This window comes from Fundulus heteroclitus, chromosome 5 (genome assembly GCF_011125445.2).
Source record: "Fundulus heteroclitus isolate FHET01 chromosome 5, MU-UCD_Fhet_4.1, whole genome shotgun sequence".
NCBI lineage: Eukaryota > Metazoa > Chordata > Actinopteri > Cyprinodontiformes > Fundulidae > Fundulus > Fundulus heteroclitus.
Window position 1 is genome coordinate 4,764,363 of NC_046365.1, and position 17,376 is coordinate 4,781,738.

Genomic DNA, 17,376 nt, shown 5'->3' on the forward strand with positions numbered 1-17,376 from the left:
AGTGTGTCTGTTTCGCACCTCCGAATGATAAAATCTGCATGTTTAAGTTTTTTATATTAAAATTGATTTGGAGGATTAATACAATTTACAGACTGCAAATTAGGTTACTGATGGGAAAACAGGACAATCAGCAGGAAGTCTTTCTTGATCTACAGCTCAATTCAAAACTCCTGATCCTACCTGCATATTCATTTCTCCTTCAGCCAGTCAGGGTTCTCTGCTCTTTTAAAATGGTTCTTATCAATGGTTCTCTCCAGATGTTCTGAAGGTTTGTTTTTTATTTTATTTTTATTTTGTTTTTTTTTTGGGGGGGGGGGATGACTTTGACTGCCTTTTTTCTTGTCCAGTTGTTTTAGTCCAGTTGTCGTGACTCATCATTACTGAAAAAGGCACCTGAAGTTAGAAAAAACAGTTTACATATATGCTTATTTATCCAGAATTGATTTAAACAGGAACAAATTATGAAACAATATTACATTTAGGGAAACAAGCAATGACGTTACAAGAAAATAAATGTTTGACCAACACATTTTTGATAAATACAATTGCATCCTGAGCAGTATCTGATAACAGATACAAAGCAAAGCTTTGCTGCTGACTATGAACAGTTTGACCACAGAGGGGCGCCGTGCTGCTGCTGAGAAATCTCAAATCCTGAGGAGAGAGCCCCATCCCTCCCTGTGTTCCTCCCCCACCTGTGTGCAGGTGAGCCAGGTGTATAAAGGAGTCTTTCTCCTGGTGCAAAATGACTCCGAGAGATTCACACACTGAGATCTTTGTCACAAACTGTCGGCTTTCCTTCAGAAAGATGGAGACACTGCTCCCACTCTGCATTGTTCTCATGTTCCTCTGCTCAGGTAAGTAAAACCAACTCAACATTTTCATGGATTTACATACTTCTCACAGTTTGTCTGACTGTATCTTACAGTAAAACGGGAAAAATTGATATCCAAAAGGTTTGCGGGGATCTAATTTAAGTAGAGATGGAAGCCTTGGTGTTATGTTTCAGTTACAGGCTATAGAAGGAAGCCAGGCATTTTTTGAGTAACGTTTCAAACAACCAGTTTCTTCTTTTTCTGGTAACATTCACCAGAGCCTGACAAATGTTACCTACGGTAATTAATTGTTGTAGTTAAACATGTTGTTACCTGAACCAGCAGATTTTATTTACTTTCTTTTCTCTTAAATATATTTATGTTTCAGCAAAACTTTATAGAGATAGTATTTTAGCTGTAGTCATATTTTTTTTTAAAAAACGTCTTGTTTCAGCTTTATTGTTTAAATTGTTGTTTCTCTTCATTGGGCTAAAATTAACTTATCTTAAAAAATCCTGAATCCATCATATTTTAGAAGATACATGTTTAAGTTGCACAACATAATAACTGTCACTGCTGTGTCAGTGTGTGCAATATGGTCATTGAGACAGACTCTTACTATATTTTGTAGACTGTAATATATCTAGCTTGTTGAATAGAATTTGTTGCCCGTCATGTCCAGACCTGATGGAGACTCTGATGTAAAGGTGAGGAAAATGTGGGTTATTTATAAATACAAAATTCAATAATAATATCACAGTCACAATTTATTATTGTGAAGCCCTTATTTAGGTTTAGGGCAATCTAACTAATTTTTCAGCCTTTCAGTGTGATTATAATAAAACGAGCCAAAGTTACACCAAACCCACTGAATATACCAGAAAGCTTTTGGAAACTACACAAGCATCTTTGTTACATCTTGTTATTACACATTTAGTGCTGGCGATAAGCTTATATCCTACTTATGTTTTCTTTATCTGGATCTTTTTATTCACTTTTTTGCTCCAATAAGAAAAGAAGTTCAACAACACCAACTCATTTCTGAAAAAGCTTTAGCACCAGCTCATCAAGATCGCTTTTCCAAACCTCCTCCCGGGTCATGAAAGGCTCTAATCCACATTTCTTGAAGTTTTTTTTCCCCAGAAAGCAAAACTAAAACCAAGAAAACTAGCCAAGGATTAATACTGTATTATTCATGTAGGGAAAACTTGTCAGGATAGACAGCGAGATCATTCAACCAATAGTTTTCTTGTTTTGTTTGGTAATGTAATCTGGTCCAGGATCAGAACCAGAACTCCAGTTTAACTTGAATTTAAAGTTGTCTAAAATCTAAACGAGTAATTGTCATTTTCTTGTGAATGATCATGCATTCAGTTGATCAAGAACCCAAATATTGGGGATAAAATGTCAGTATGAAGGTGGTGTTGCAAATCAAAGTAAGGTTTTTGATTTACATATAAGTAAGAATAAAGATGTCAGTTTACTCAATTATAATAAATTAGGTTTTTCTCCTTGGAAGGAGACAAACATCAGGTGAAAATAATAATAAAACAGGAACTATGTTTCAGGTTTATGTTACTGTGATTTAAAGACAAACCAGGTCTAATTTTTTTCTTATTCAACTTCTGTGTTGTGTTGTGTTTTGTTTTGTTAGCGTCTGCTCAGACAACCACCTCTGTCAGCACCAGCCAGAAGGTTTCAGCACAATCTACGCTGATCACAGCGACTGAAACCAGTACCAGCAATGGCTTAATATCTTCTCAACCCAGCAACCCCACATCTGTAGCCCTCGGCTCAACAGCCACGGACAGCAGCACAGCAACGGCCAATCTAACAACCAACTCCCCTTCTCCACAAAACAGCAGTTCCACTGGGTCTACAGTTTCATCCGGCATCACAGCAAATGGAACCAACACCACACAGGGAACGAACAACTCCACTGACTCACCCCTCTCTGTTTCTCCAAGCAATACGGTCACAAGCATGAATGCAACCACTCTAACTGCGACAAACACAACAATGGAAGTGAATGTTACCCTGGACACAAGCTCAACAGCTGTTTCAAACCTGACCACAACTCCCAACGCAACCCAAACATCTCCCAGCAACAATGTGACTGGACCCACAAGTGTGAGTCTGACTACTACCCCAAACACAAACCCAACGACGATCCAAAACTCAGCCCCCACCTCAAACCCAGCAACGAGCCCGACTCCCCCGGCCGCCAGCAGCAGCGGGGGCGGGGTTCCTGGATGGGGCATAGCTTTGCTGGTTCTGGCTGCCGTGGTTCTGCTGCTGCTCCTCCTGCTGCTGATCGCTCTGGTGAGTCCTCACACTAAGTCCAGGGGAGTGTTTCATTAGGGCGCCTTGGTTGAAATGCTATGGCTAGATGGACTTTTATTGTACTTACAAAGATTGAACTGAGAAAAAAATATGCTCATAGTTCCACAATGAATTATTCTCATTTAAATTTAAATTTCCAACCTGAAGTAGTTCACCTTCATTTATCTGCTTAATGGTTTATTTGTATTTCTTGCTAAATGTTTCCAACAAAATGTGTCTGAATGCAAGTAGATGACTTCATTTGATAATCAGCATAACACCCTTTCAATACGTAACATTTATTCAGACTTTATTCTTTGTTTTAAGCCATTTTTATTTTGTCTATCAATATACTGCATTTTAAATTAGCAGAATTTCCAACAAAGCGCCTCTCTTTTGGACATTTTCTCATGGTCATGGTCTCATGACCATGAGAAAACTCAATTAACAAACATTCCCAACATGACATTTAATTTCCAAATCAATTACATAACAAATTTCCCAAATGATGATGGAACCCAGACCGGCACAGGGACCCTGTCTCTCACTAATTTCACTGTGATGCAGAGATGCTGCAAAACTGCGCAGCAAGATGCACAAATGATGCCCCCACCACACCCTTGGCTTTGTAGCTGACTCTCTCTCACACACACATACACACACACACACACACACACACACACACACACACACACACACAAATTGCAATCACCACCCTAAGATACTATTTCAATCAGAATAAACCCATCAAAGGGCACCGTTTGGCTGCACCCTCATCCACTGCACTGTGTTTCATTACTTTGATCCTGTCTTTGATGTCATCTCAGTAAATCTATTTGTTGTCTCTGCAGCTCGTGTGGTTTTGCTGCTGCAGGCACAAAAACAGCTTCAGTCCCTACACGCACCTGAACCCTGCAGACAACATCCCGTTGTACACCACCCACAGCCGGTTCTTTAACTCCAACGGCAGCAATCACGTGAGTGAAACTTTTCCCACTAGGCTACTGATGTGATTAAGCTGGATCCTGGGGTTCAATGGGGTTTTTTGGTGTGAAGCCTTTGTTTTTTAAGCAAATGAACTCTGATCTATGAATCGTTCAGGCAGGAAAAGGTTTCTAAACTCAACAAACTAATCTGTGTTTTGCCAGCACAAGTTAGTTCCAGCTACTTGGCACACTTTATAACACTCACTGCCCGGTTCTGTTTTCTTTTCCCGACCTCCAGGAGAGTTGAAGGGAAAAAAAACAACTGCCACCTTTTCCAAATTTCCACAGATATGAATCAAAGATATTTATTCCTCAGAGAGAAAACACTTTGATTTCAACCAAACACTGTGGATTTATTTGTGAACATCTTTCTCAAGTATAAAATCTGAGTGGACAGGAAAGAGCAGGCCATTAAAAATTACAAATACTCCGATGATGATGTCGAGTCTGGGTGTGTTAGGGAGGATGAGGTCAGTGTAAAAGTCATTCAGATGTTTAATGAGTCAAAGTGTAAACAGGGAAAACACTGAAAGCCACAGCCTTTCTTATGGCCGACATGAAGAACAAATAAAAGCCATCAGAGTGCGCATTGACTTTCAGTCACACACCCCAAACAGGTGGTGTAAATCCTCACTGACTTTTGTAATTTAATTTTACATTTCTGATATTTCTACCTGGAGATCAAAATAATACTTTTCTAAATTCTGACTAAGTTAAATTCAGTTTGACAACCTTCATTAGATGCACCCAAAGTAGAAATGTTCTCCACCTGAAGCTAAAAACAACAGGCTGTCCATGTGTGAAAACACAGAGTAAAAGGCTTAATCAGAATCACATTACAACTTATTGATGTGTTTCAGGAAGACTTGGGGAAACCCAAGATCCAGCGGTCGGGCTCATACAGCATCACCCAGTAACGAGCCTTAACAGGCCAATCACCAGAGAGGACACATCCCATTAAACCTGTCTTACATTCAACAATTTTCTTTTTGTTTTGTTTTTTGTTTGTTTGTTTTTTCTTTTTTTTCTTTTTTTTTTACTGTGGCATTTCATGTATGTATTACATTTAGTAAGTCCTGCTGAATTTTTATTTATTGTCTCCAAAAGAACTGTGGGACTTTGTTGCTAAAAAAAACAAACTATAGAACTGTTTGTAGGATTTAGGATTTGTTTTTGTTTTGTTTTTATGTCAAGTTAATAAAGGTAAAAATGATTGTTTTAATATTTTATCATTTGTACATTTTATCCATCCATTGTTTATGTCCTTGTAGGGTTGCTGGGGGGCACTGGGTGAGAGGCAGGGTACACCCTGGATGGGTCACCAGTCCATCACAGGGCAACACAAACACACACAGGACAAAAAAACATGCACACACAGCCACTCCTGAGGGCATTTTAGAGTAGTCAGTTACCTAAGAGTTAAGTTTTGGGACTGTGGAGGGAACCAGCGCCCCCAGAGAGAACCCATACGTACAAAAGAGAACATGCAAACTCCATGCAACAAGATCCCAGGCCCAGATTTGAACCCAGGACCTTCCTGCTGTGAGGCAACAGTGCTATCAACTGCTAAACAGTACAGCCCACTAATATGTAATTACTATAAAATATGCTAATTATATATGTTATTATAAGTACATTTTATAACAAATATAAACAAAAACTACATCAGAAAGTAAAGAGGGGCAGACGACACTGAGCAGAGAAGGACAACAACAGCTCTCCTATTATAAGGTATCAATCACCCCAATAGATGGTAAACATATTTATTATTGTAATTTTTCCAATGAAGATGACAAAAGCAGTTTTTAAAATTGCTGCAAAGACAGCCCTAAGCACAGTTAAACTCAATAGTATATAGCTGCAGACTCAAGACCAGTATCAAGCCTGTTCCACCAGAACGGTTCTGGTGCGTAACTGGTTCCAGGGCTCACTAAGCACAAGTTTTTTTGTTTCCCCCAAGAGAAACTCTATTCCAGGCCCTAACACACCGCCGCTAACCCTGTGCCTAACCCTACAGCCCTACAACAATGGCAACTCAGCCATTATTGGAAAGGAACAAATGAACTGATCAAGAATAATCAGCAGATTGATATTAAGGTACATATAAGCCCAGATTTAACAACAATTCCCATCGAAATGACTGAGAAGCATAAATTAAAAAAGAATGATAATAATAAAAGTCCTCTTACTGTGTCTTACAGTCAGCCAATAAGGGTTTGTAGATATTCAACAAATAAGTCAGCAATAATTTTTTGCAATTTTTAGAAAAGACTTCTGATTAACCTGATTGATAGCACATCTTTTATAAGGCTGTGTGTAGTGGAGAGATCAATATCTTCTGACATCAGCTGCTGGGGTAGCAGCATTAGAGCAAGAGACAAACAAACTGATAATTGCGTGAAATAAAAGGAGTCTTAATCAAATTCAGAACATTAGGGGAAAACCCTGAGCATCCTCCTCATGAGTCTGTCATACAGCCTTTGAGTGTCTGGAGTCAGAGGCCTTATGCTTCGGCTGTTTTGATCTTGCTTTTTAAAAATATTCCAGGTTTGTTAACGATCAAAAGGTGCTTGGATTGTCAAAAAATTCACCAATTGTCATTTATTACCCATGATTAATGGGCAGAAACACAAAACTTTATGTGGCTAATTTTGAACTTTTTACATTGTTTTGTTGCTTGATATTCACAAACAAAACCAGAAGTCCACCACAACAGATGTTTGACCATATAACATCTATCTTATATATGTATACATATATATATATATATATATATATATATATATATATATATATATATATATATATATATATATATATATATATATTTGTGTGTGTGTGTGTGTGGGGGTGTGTGTGTGTGTGTGTGTATAATTCATTTATTTTTGTACTATAAGATCATCTGATGTGATGAAGCCTAAATGTTTTACTTCCTACATGTCAGATGGAAATCTTAGACATTTTCCTGGATTACTGTAAAAGGTTAGGCGGTTAAATATTGGTTTCTTTTTAGGAACCAACCCTGCCCTCATGTCATGTTATTTCTGATTCCATGTTATTCGTGTTTTCTTCTGCTGCATTTGCTCTTAACTATTCATTCAGGGTCCGGGACTTAATTTGGCAGCAGCCACTGTGTCCCAGTTTGCTCTTTATTCTGTAGCTGCAGGAAAATTCCACCTGAAAATGGATCCTCATTGTTTGAGGACTGATGCCTCTCTCGCAGCCAAAGTCCAGCTTTACTTTTAGTCAGCGGGCTCAGAGAGAGAGTTTCACAAAGGCAGAAAGAGAAGACAAAGGTGGGGAGCGAGGTGTGGCAGGAGAGCAATTCATGGCCTGAACTGTGTTGTTTATTAGAGAATGATGGAGCAGATACCAAAGTCAAGAATTGGGCAGGGCAGTGAAATGTTTCCTGTTATGATTACTCAGCTGACGTCAAACTGAGTGATTTGAATTATGGTTTCTATGTACCTATTTCATTGTGTAAAAGGGAATCAGTGCTAAGTTCTGATTGAGTATTTCATTTTTATTTCTCTTTTCATTCATGTCAGTGGAGGTCTCAGGACCTTCTAATTTCAGGGCAGCGTTTTGACGGGACAGTAAATTTATTCAAGCTGTTATACAAGCTGTTATTCATGCTGTACACTGACTGCTTTACACTTCATCAACATTTCATATATTTAGTTTTGTTCCATAAAATGATTTTAAATATTTACAGATATGAGGGATCTATCCATCTTTTTGACATACTAAACATGAACTTAAGATCTCATTTTATGTATAATGTATAATATAGTGATAATATTAAGTGATTATAAAAAATATTTTTAAAAATCATGACTGCCTGTTTCTACACACACACCAAGCCCTACAGACAGACTGTAAACAAAAAATAACTAAAAACAAAAGTTGCACATTATTAAATAGACTACTTCAGTAGACCAGTTACATTAGGTAGTGCAACTGTACCACTAGACACATTGTTTCTAATAATATGTTTTTGATATATTGATCCTTTTTGATGCTCTCATGGAACCAAGAATTGATATAAAATGATAAAAGTAATAACCCTCACCATACTTAATTTTTTAAGGTTTGGAAACATAATCTATTACAGTTTAGTTACTATGCTCCGCTTATCTGGAACAAACTTCCGGAGGATTGTAAAAGTGCTGAAACTCCGAGTTTCTTTAAATCAAGGTTAAAAAACATTTGTTTACAGCTGCTTTTAAATGTTGAAGTTCATAGTCTAACTTGTCTTATACTGTATCTAACCTGCTGTTACTATTCCACTGCAATGTGCTTGCCTCTGTAATGGTTTTCCTCTGTCTCTGTCATGCTTGCCTTTACTATCACGGAAAATCAAAACTCTCATCCAGATAAAAACAAATTCACAGATAAACAATTATAAAGAACGATATACTAGTTCCCATCCCTTTCAAGTGTTTCAAAGCATTTTAAAAAGACTTGTACAAAGCAAATAATCTCTCTATATGTGAAATGTAAATTCTTGGCAATGGTGTATGTAAAGACTAATAAAGATGTGCAAACAAGCTGTCACCTGTTTTATCGATATGCTCGTTCATGGGTTAAAATCCTGTCTTTCTTTTTAAAGTACTTCTGTTCCTTCTCTTATATTACATCTCTTAAACTACACAAGCTCAGCAAGAGTTTGCTGCTGGAATAAGGCAACACAAATTACACTGCTTAATCTGAACCACGTAGTTGTCTGATTGACATAGGTGCCTTCCAGGTGCCATCTTTGATGCTACAGATATTACTGTTTAGCTGACACCCTATTCTGTCCTATAGTCACATGTATATCTGAATATACAGGTTCTAACTCTGTATAGTGTAGACAGTTCTAAACAGTGGCATAACCACAATTTGCACCCTTTTTATTTAAAAGAAGCTTGCCAAGTTTGTGGGTACAAGTAAGGAAATGTACTTTAGCTTCCAATGTTCGCAGACAAGCGGATCAGCAATCTACAATCTATATTTATATAATAAAACATTTTACTTGGATTAATGTGAAAGCATGGGCTGTATGTAAAGGAGAGTTTTTTTCTTGCATACATACATATCTGTAACTATGTATCTGTACATATATACATACAAGGGGTAAAAACTTGCAGACATAGTGCTGATATGTTTTTGTTTTTTTTTCTCAGCAGAGGAGCTGGTTACCCTGGCTGTAAGGTATTCATCAGAGTCATTGGGGATAGACACTGGCTCTGGGTCAGCTCATTTTAGCCATCATCACTCTGTAGTGCTGACCTAAGTGTAAAAGTCAGAATAACCTGTGACCAGGATGAGTTGGGTCAAGAGCTATTTTAGCTGCCTTTTTATTGGCCTTGGACGTGTACAGTTCATGAATGGAAGGTCAGTCCTGATGTTTCTCTCTGCAGATCATACTGTGTTTTACAGTTTGGTCCTGTCTAGTTTAGTGGTTGAGCTAGACCCCACAGAGATGAATGAACATGACTGAATGATGGCAGTGTAGAAGATGATTTGTAGCTCCTGAGAATGGTTGTGCTTCTTAAGTTGAGTCTCTGCTGGACCTTCTGTCTGATGGTGTCAATGTGGGAGGACCATTTTAAGCCTTGAGAGAGAGTGGTTCCTAGGAACTGGAAGTGATCCACAGTAAACACAGTGAAAATAGTTAAGAGGGTGGGGTGGGGTATGTTCTGTAGAAGTCCACTGTCATCCCCATAGTCTTTAACGGTTGAGCTTCAGGTGGTTCTGGCTGTACCAGAGGACCAGCCAATCCACCTCCTGTCTGTATGCAGACTCATCACCGTCCTGGATATCAGTCCAATGACAGTGGTGCCATCTGCAAACTGCAGGACTTACACAGAAGGGTCTGCAGATGAGCAGTCATTAGTGTATAGAGAGGACAGGGGAGAGGACACACTCCTGGGGCGCTAGTGTTGATTGTTCATGGGCGGGAGAAGATGTTCCCCACCCTTACCAGCTCCTGGCGGTCGGTCAGGAAGCTGGTTATTCACTGACGGGTGGAGGGTGGCACTGGGAGCTGGGTGAGATTCTGGTGGAGGATGTCACAGCTGATTGTGTAAAAGGCCGATCTGAAGTCTACAAACAGGATCCTGGTGTATGTTCCTAGATGGTTGGGGTGGCACAGGATGAAATCTAGACCCAGGCTGACAGCATCCTCTTCTGATCGGTTTGCCATGTAAGCAACCTGCAGGAGGTCCAGCAGAGGATCTGTGATATCTTTCAGATGCTTCAGCACCAGGTGCTCAAAGGATTTCATGACCACAGACGTCAGAGCAGTAGGTCTATAGTAATTTAAACCTGTGATGGTCCGTTTTGTGGGGGACAGAGATGATGGCAGAGGGGTTTACGCAGGTGGGAACTTCACACAGTTCTAGAGACTTGTTGAATATCTTGGTGAAGATGAGGAACAGCTGGTGAACGCATGTTGTTAAGCAGAGGAGGAGACACCATCAGATCCTGGTGCTTTCTTCCTACGCAGACAATTGAAGGCCCTCTTGACATCTTCCTCTTATCTCGGTAAATCCGTGGATTTGATACAACGTGTCTGGGAATAGAAAGCTGAAGTGTCCCTTTTCTATATTTTTTTACCTTTCAGGCATGGTTTGAATATAACACGATTATATTTTGGTTTGAGCCACTCTGTTCATAGTGGTCCTTAATATTAAGGTCTTCAGATTTTTTTTGGACTTCCCTGGAAAATACTTCTCACTGAAAAGAAGGGTGTTCAGTTATAACTCCTCTCAAGTGCGCTCAGTTTGACCTTATTTCTCAGCAGAGCCAGAAAAACCTGGGCTGCCCCTGAAAAAGACTGCTCCTGAAACGCTCGAAAGTGAGCAGAGCCATGTGGTCCACAGCTATTACGAGCCAGTGGAACTGGGGCTTTTGATCTTAGGTGCTGGCAGAGGTGGAGTGGAAGGGTTTGAAGAGTTGTTGGTGGGGGTCTCCACTGGAAAGCATCTTCTTTGGTAAGAAGCTTTCCACAAAGGAAAGCTTCTTACCAAAGAAATATGGATTATTGTTGTTGACCCTGTGGGTGGTCTAAAGCTAGGTTTGTACTCAACGCACTGAACAGGGCACGAGGGTCTGCGCGGCGAAAGTGGAGGATATGGATTCACACCTGATTCACGCTTGGGTGACCAGGGTCTGGTGGGGTTGGTAGACTGTCGCTCCTGGATCCTGCTGGGCTTCTGCTACCAGGAAGTAGAAAAAATTTTTGTAGCAGGTGGTTCGAGATTTGCAGTTTTTGTCTATATGTTTCTTAGTCTCTTCTTAGTCTTCTTCTCTTTCTTTTAATCTGTCCTTGTTATCCCTCTTCTCCTCCTCTGTTATGTTTGGCATCAGTTTGTGCATAATACCTTACAGCAATTAAATAAATCATCAAGGGTTGGGTGCCTAGGGTGTATTTATTGGTATAAAGCCTCCCTTGGTAAAGTAAGTATGTTTGGCATAACTAAAGCAGTCAGAGAACATTTTTCTTGCCATTAAGCTGGACATGACAAGGACAAAAAAAAGAAAAGTAGAGTTTGACCCTAATAGTGTATCCTGTAAAGGCAGGTTTATACCTGATCCTCAGGAGTCTGTTTCCCTTCGAATTGTGTTCTGAGTACTGTTACACATTCACTAATGTGCACAGACTTAATCTCTTTCAGCGTTTCATTGTTGCCTTTGTTTCTCCCTCCACCAAAATGTAACGACAATCTTATTATGAAACTTTAGTCCTTCAATAAAACTGTGGCAGTGCCATCAGATCTTGCGTTTCCTTGACCTTATGCAACCATATTGAAACTTTATTCTGGGCCTGGATTCAGGTTGTTATCGCCAACGTGTAAAATACATCGAAGACAGACATTTGTTTTAAGCGTTAAATTGATTAAAATAAATTTTAAAAAGGCAAAAGAGTGGTGGGGCTCATAAATACAGTCACTATAAAATCAAGATCATGAACAATTTTTTATACATGTTCCAGATTCTGGAGGAGGAGGAGGAGGAGGAGCAGGAGGTGGTGGTTTAAGTCATGTAAACAGCTTCCACTCCATGAATTTGTTTTATGTGAACAACCAGTCTTAATGAAAACACATAATCCAATGAACAGTCAACCTGCTCTGATTGATAATATTGTTGTAACAACACAATACAGGTAAAGCTTAATTTCTCTTCTTGACAATTCACATAGAAGATAACATATTTTATATTCTGACTCCCGCAATTGTCCATCACATATCCCCTTATATCTTAAATGTAGCCACTACAAACTGATAACAGGTTGGAGAATGACAGTAAGGATCCCAAGAGCAGGATCTACTGGCCGCATTCAGTCACATTTGCACCTTCATCTTGGAGGATTTTGGCCGTGACAAATGTCTCTTTAGCTTTAATACCTTGATACCTTGAGCCACTGCACTATTTTAAACTGTAGTTAGCTGGGTGAAAAATCTGCCCTTGTTCAACAACAGGTGGCAGTTCTTTTACAGAGAAAATGCATTCCCAATCCAGCGAGTGTTTTTTTTTTTATGACATCTGAACATGCAATGTTTTACCATCTAATGTTGAACAGATTACTGGATCAATGTGTGCTTCTGTGCTTTTTTGTCTCTCTTGTTGTGTCTCTGCTCTGTCTTCTCTAACCTCCAGTCGGTCGAGGCAGATGACCGTTCATACTGAGCCTGGTTCTTCTGGAGGCTTTTCCTTCCCGTTAATGGGTGGTTTTTCTTCCCACTGTCGCTTCATGCTTGCTCAGTATGAGGGATTGCTGCAAAGCCATGTACAATGCAGACGACTCTCCCTGTGGCTCTACGGTTCTCCAGGAGTGAATGCTGCTTGTCGGGACTTTGATGCAATCAACTGGTTCCCTTATATATTTTGACAAATCAACTGGTTCCCTTATACATTTTGACAAATCTATATAATCTGACCCAATCTGAATAATATGTTTGAATTTGACTTTGTAAAGTCCCTTGAGATGACATGTTTCATGAATTGGCGTTATATAAATAAAATTTTATTCAATTGAATTCAATGTTATTGTTTCAAAAATAAAAGACGAAGAAGATTGAAGGAAAGATAATAGTCAGGAAGCTTGCTTAGAGAGCGGGACTATATGGTAAATGGCCTGTACTGTATAAAACTTCATCAAGTCCTGAGGACCCCAAAGCCCTTTTCACTAAATGCAGTCATTCACCCTTTCATTCACAAATTCACACGCTGGTGGTGGTGAGCTACATTTTAGCATTGTAGCAACAATCCATCTGTTCGCTAATTTTTTGAGTCCAGTTTTCAACAAACGTATTTTCCCACCAGCAGTTGAAACACTCCTACTCTTTAATGAGCGGCAGATCAGTCGACCCGATATTCACGATTTACTCAGGTTTATTCATAAATAAAGCAGAAAACAAACACTGGAGGATGGCAGGCAGTATTCCAGAAAGGAGTGGACTCTTCACAGCAGGAGATGACAGGCAGATGATGCTGCAGGCGGAGAGCAGGTCCGTGAGGCGAGCTAGGGTCATACATGGGTTGGCAGGCAGGAGAAAGCGGACAGGAACAAAGGGCTGGGCTGGAATCGTGGTTGAGAAAACAGTCCAAGACCGTGTCCAGAAGTTAGAAGGTCGAAGATAGCAGCTGAATCAAGGTTGTTTACCAAAGGATTAAAAAAAATCTGAACGCTGATAATAATGGGAAACATTTTATTATCATACAGAGTAGCTAATCACATTACTTTTACTGGACTGTTTAAGTAGCGTGTTGGTTTTTACCTGTGATGGTTTCAGCCCTGATCCTCCAGATGTCTCTCAGTACTCTCTGCTGATCTGTGCATCAAGCAGAACCTCCTGGAAACACAAACAAGAATTTCTTTAGATAACACATAATGACCTTTTCATTCTCTACTTGAAATGTTTCATCCTCTTAGAGTAATTTTATTATCAGACAAAAGCAGGTTTGTGTGTGCTGATGGACATGAAGATGGTACTTTATGAGTCTAACTGCCCGAACTCATGAATACATCTAATAAGTTCTTTACAGTCAGATGAAGATGGATGTCAATATGGCATTTATCACAGCCGTCACACTGAACAGAACCACAAAGGTAGGTTATTCTGCGCGTCTTTTGAATCCTGTGAAGTAGATCAACGTTTTATCAGTAAAACATCTGGGTAAAAATGCAAACCAAAGGAGAGGAGGCGAATGGCTTTTACTAAATACAACTCAGTAAGGGCTCTGAGGGCAACAGGCTGCCTGTTTCTTAGCCTGTTTGGCATACACTGAGAGAGAAGCCTCACAGCTGAAGTTTATGAGAAACCTGCACAATGAGCCTAACTGCTCCTAAAGAGGGAAGGACAAGAAAGGTGAACACATCAAGGAAGGGTTTTAAACAGTTTATTTTCTATAATATTAGAAAATATTATTATAGTAATATTTCCTCAAATGCTAGGGATAGGGAAATGGAAGTTTCTGTAAAATGAGGCAATTGTTTCAGTGAGGCCTTGTTATGCGCTAGAGATTTTATGAAGTTCTTCATGCCGTGATTCTGGTTTTAACTCAGAGTTGGAAAGGGGGATTCCAATTGATGAGGACAGCTTTGATCCTGATAAATTACAGGTGCAAGAGAGAAATAAAGAGCTTATGTTTAAGGTTGAAGACTTTTTACCTACAGTTATAAAATACTGAAGAAATGTGTGTCTGAGAGACGATACTCAAAAAGCTCTGCACTCATATACATGCTATTATGTAGCTATTATGTCCTCTCCGACTATTCAGGATTAAAATTCGCAAATGTAAGGTTTGCTTCTTTTTATCTAATTATTTCATACCTGTTTGCCACCACAACTGTGACCTTATGCTGCATTCAACAATTAATGTCAAGCATAGACAGGCTGAATGAGTGGCTCTTAAATAATGATCTAACATTTATTGCAGACCAAATAGTTATTTGCAATAGGCATGCTACATACAGTTACAATGCAATGAAGCACTCAGCTGGCTGTCTGATAGTTAAACCACTGTCAGTGTGAAGCGCCTTACATGGGCCGATACACCGGGAACTTCCAAACCACATCTTTGAGAAAATGAAATCTGTTTTTGAAACCAGACAAAAGTCTGGTTTCCTGTGCTGCCGGTTGGCTGATTTGAGCTTCAGGCTCAGGTCCAACACTCACGATTTCTCTGGATTATCCTCTTCAAACACTCAGAGAGGACTCTTCCTCTGATTATCAAGTCGTTAAGATTGCATCAGTCCAAACATTTTAAAACATGCATCTAGATTTCATGTGTAATAAAATCAGTATAAAGGGGACTGTACTATAAATGTTTAATTGGCCGCTATGTTTTGTCATTCACTCAGTTTTTAAACTCACCATGTGCAAAATTAGACCTGGCTTTCGCTGTTTAGAGTACCAAGAGTATATGTAGAGAGGATAATTTAGAGAAATCTGCCGACACAAACCTGCAGCCTCCACCTGCAGGAGGAAGCGTGTCTCTGTGTCGTTCCTCAGAGCACAGGTGTGGCTCCCTGAATCTTTGGCAGTCAGAGAGCTGAACAGAGGGGTGGCGCCCGTCGCTGAGAGGACGTGGCCATATTCAGCCAGGCGACCTCTGGGTGGCTGGAACTGGAGCAGTTTGAAACGCAGCAGAGTATGACGTTTTCCCCACTGCTGAAGCCTCCCTCGCTACTGTAGCCAACTACTGTCATTTTTGTATTATCTGCACAAAAAATCTCCCTCAGTTATTTTATATATAAATCTCATTATCATGACTGCTTAGTACATGGAAGGTATATTCTTACCAACAACAGCGAGTTTAACTCCTGTTGTGTTCCCAAAATTTCCTTCAACGTCATCAGTTTCCACTCTGAAGCAAAAGGTTGCATCATCTCTCGTTTCAACATGTAATCTGTAAAGTGCAGTTTCCCTTCAGGTCTCCCAGGTACTGATATCGAGGGTTGTTGTTTGTTGATTTACCTTCAAACACCGAGGAGGCTGAACCCTGACAGACCAGATGGTTCTTATACTGGTGAACCCTTACAATCTTTAGTGGTATTTCTAGTCCTTTGGAGAAAGATTTGGAGGGTGTGAAGGAGCAGACCAGTTTGGCTGTTGATCCTCTGCTTACACAAGCAGACGTCAACTGATGCTGAATCTAGAGCTCCTGGAGGCAACAAGGCAAGGCAAATTTATTTATATAGCACAATTCAGTACAGAGACAATGCAAAGTGCTTTACATGATTAAAATATAGGAAAAATAAAACAGAATGAAAGCAAGTAGGGATAGAATGTAGAAACAAAAAAAGAACATTAAAAACAGTAAAACAGTTTAACTAGAACAGTCAAAGGCAATTTTAAACAAATGTGTTTTTAATTTTAATTAAAAAGAACTCAGGCTTTCAGCACTTTTACAGTTTTCTGGAAGTTTGTTCCAGATAAGTGGAGCATAGGAACTAAATGCTGCTTCTCTGTGTTTGGTTCTGGTTCTAGGTATGCAGAGCAGGCTGGAGCCAGAAGACCTTAGTGGTCTAGATGGTTGATACACTGATAACAAGTCTATGATGTAGTTAGGTGCTAAGCCATTCAGGGATTTATAGACTAACAGAAGGATTTTAAAGTCTATTCTCTGAGATACAGGGAGCCAGTGTAAGGACTTTAGAACTGGGGTGATGTGTTCTACTTTCTTAGTCTTAGTGAGGACGTGGGCAGCAGCGTTGTGGATCAGCTGCAGCTGTCTGATCCACTTTTTAGGTAGGCCTGTAAAAAACACCGTTGCAGTAATCAATTCTACTAAATATAAACGCATGGATTAGTTTTTCCAGATCCTGCTGAGGTTCAGGTCTGAGTCCATCACTACACCCAGGTTTCAGGCCTGATTAGTGGTTTCTAGCTGAAGCGACTGAAGCTGTGTGCTAACTTTTGATCTCTCCTCTATTGGTCCAAAGATTATTACTTCAGTTTTGTTTTTATTCAATTGCAGAAAGTTTTGGTACATCCATGCATTGATTTCTTCTAGGCATTTACTCAGTGCCTGAACTGGTTCATAGTCACCTGGTGACATGGTGATGTAGAGCTGTGTGTCGTCTGCATAGTTATGGTAGCTGATGTTGTTGTTTTTTATTATCTGAGCTAAAGGGAGCATGTAGATATTGAAGAGGAGGGGACCCAGGATGGACCCTTGGGGAACCCCGCATGTGATTTTTGTCATCTTTGATGTAAAGTTACCTACTGATACAAAAAAGTCCCTGTCCTTTAAGTAGG

At 39.7% G+C, this 17,376-nt stretch overlaps 1 protein-coding gene across 1 annotated transcript; it reads left to right on the top strand.

Annotated features, from left to right (window-relative positions):
• The first annotated feature begins 773 nt into the window (after positions 1 to 773).
• LOC110368971 (mucin-1) lies at positions 774 to 5,917 on the top strand. The gene is made up of 4 exons (XM_021320168.2): positions 774 to 857; positions 2,470 to 3,137; positions 3,989 to 4,114; positions 4,984 to 5,917. Exons 1-4 carry the CDS (start codon positions 809 to 811, stop codon positions 5,038 to 5,040), a joined length of 900 nt encoding a protein of 299 aa, XP_021175843.2. The 5' UTR covers positions 774 to 808; the 3' UTR covers positions 5,041 to 5,917.
• Positions 5,918 to 17,376: the final 11,459 nt, after the last annotated feature.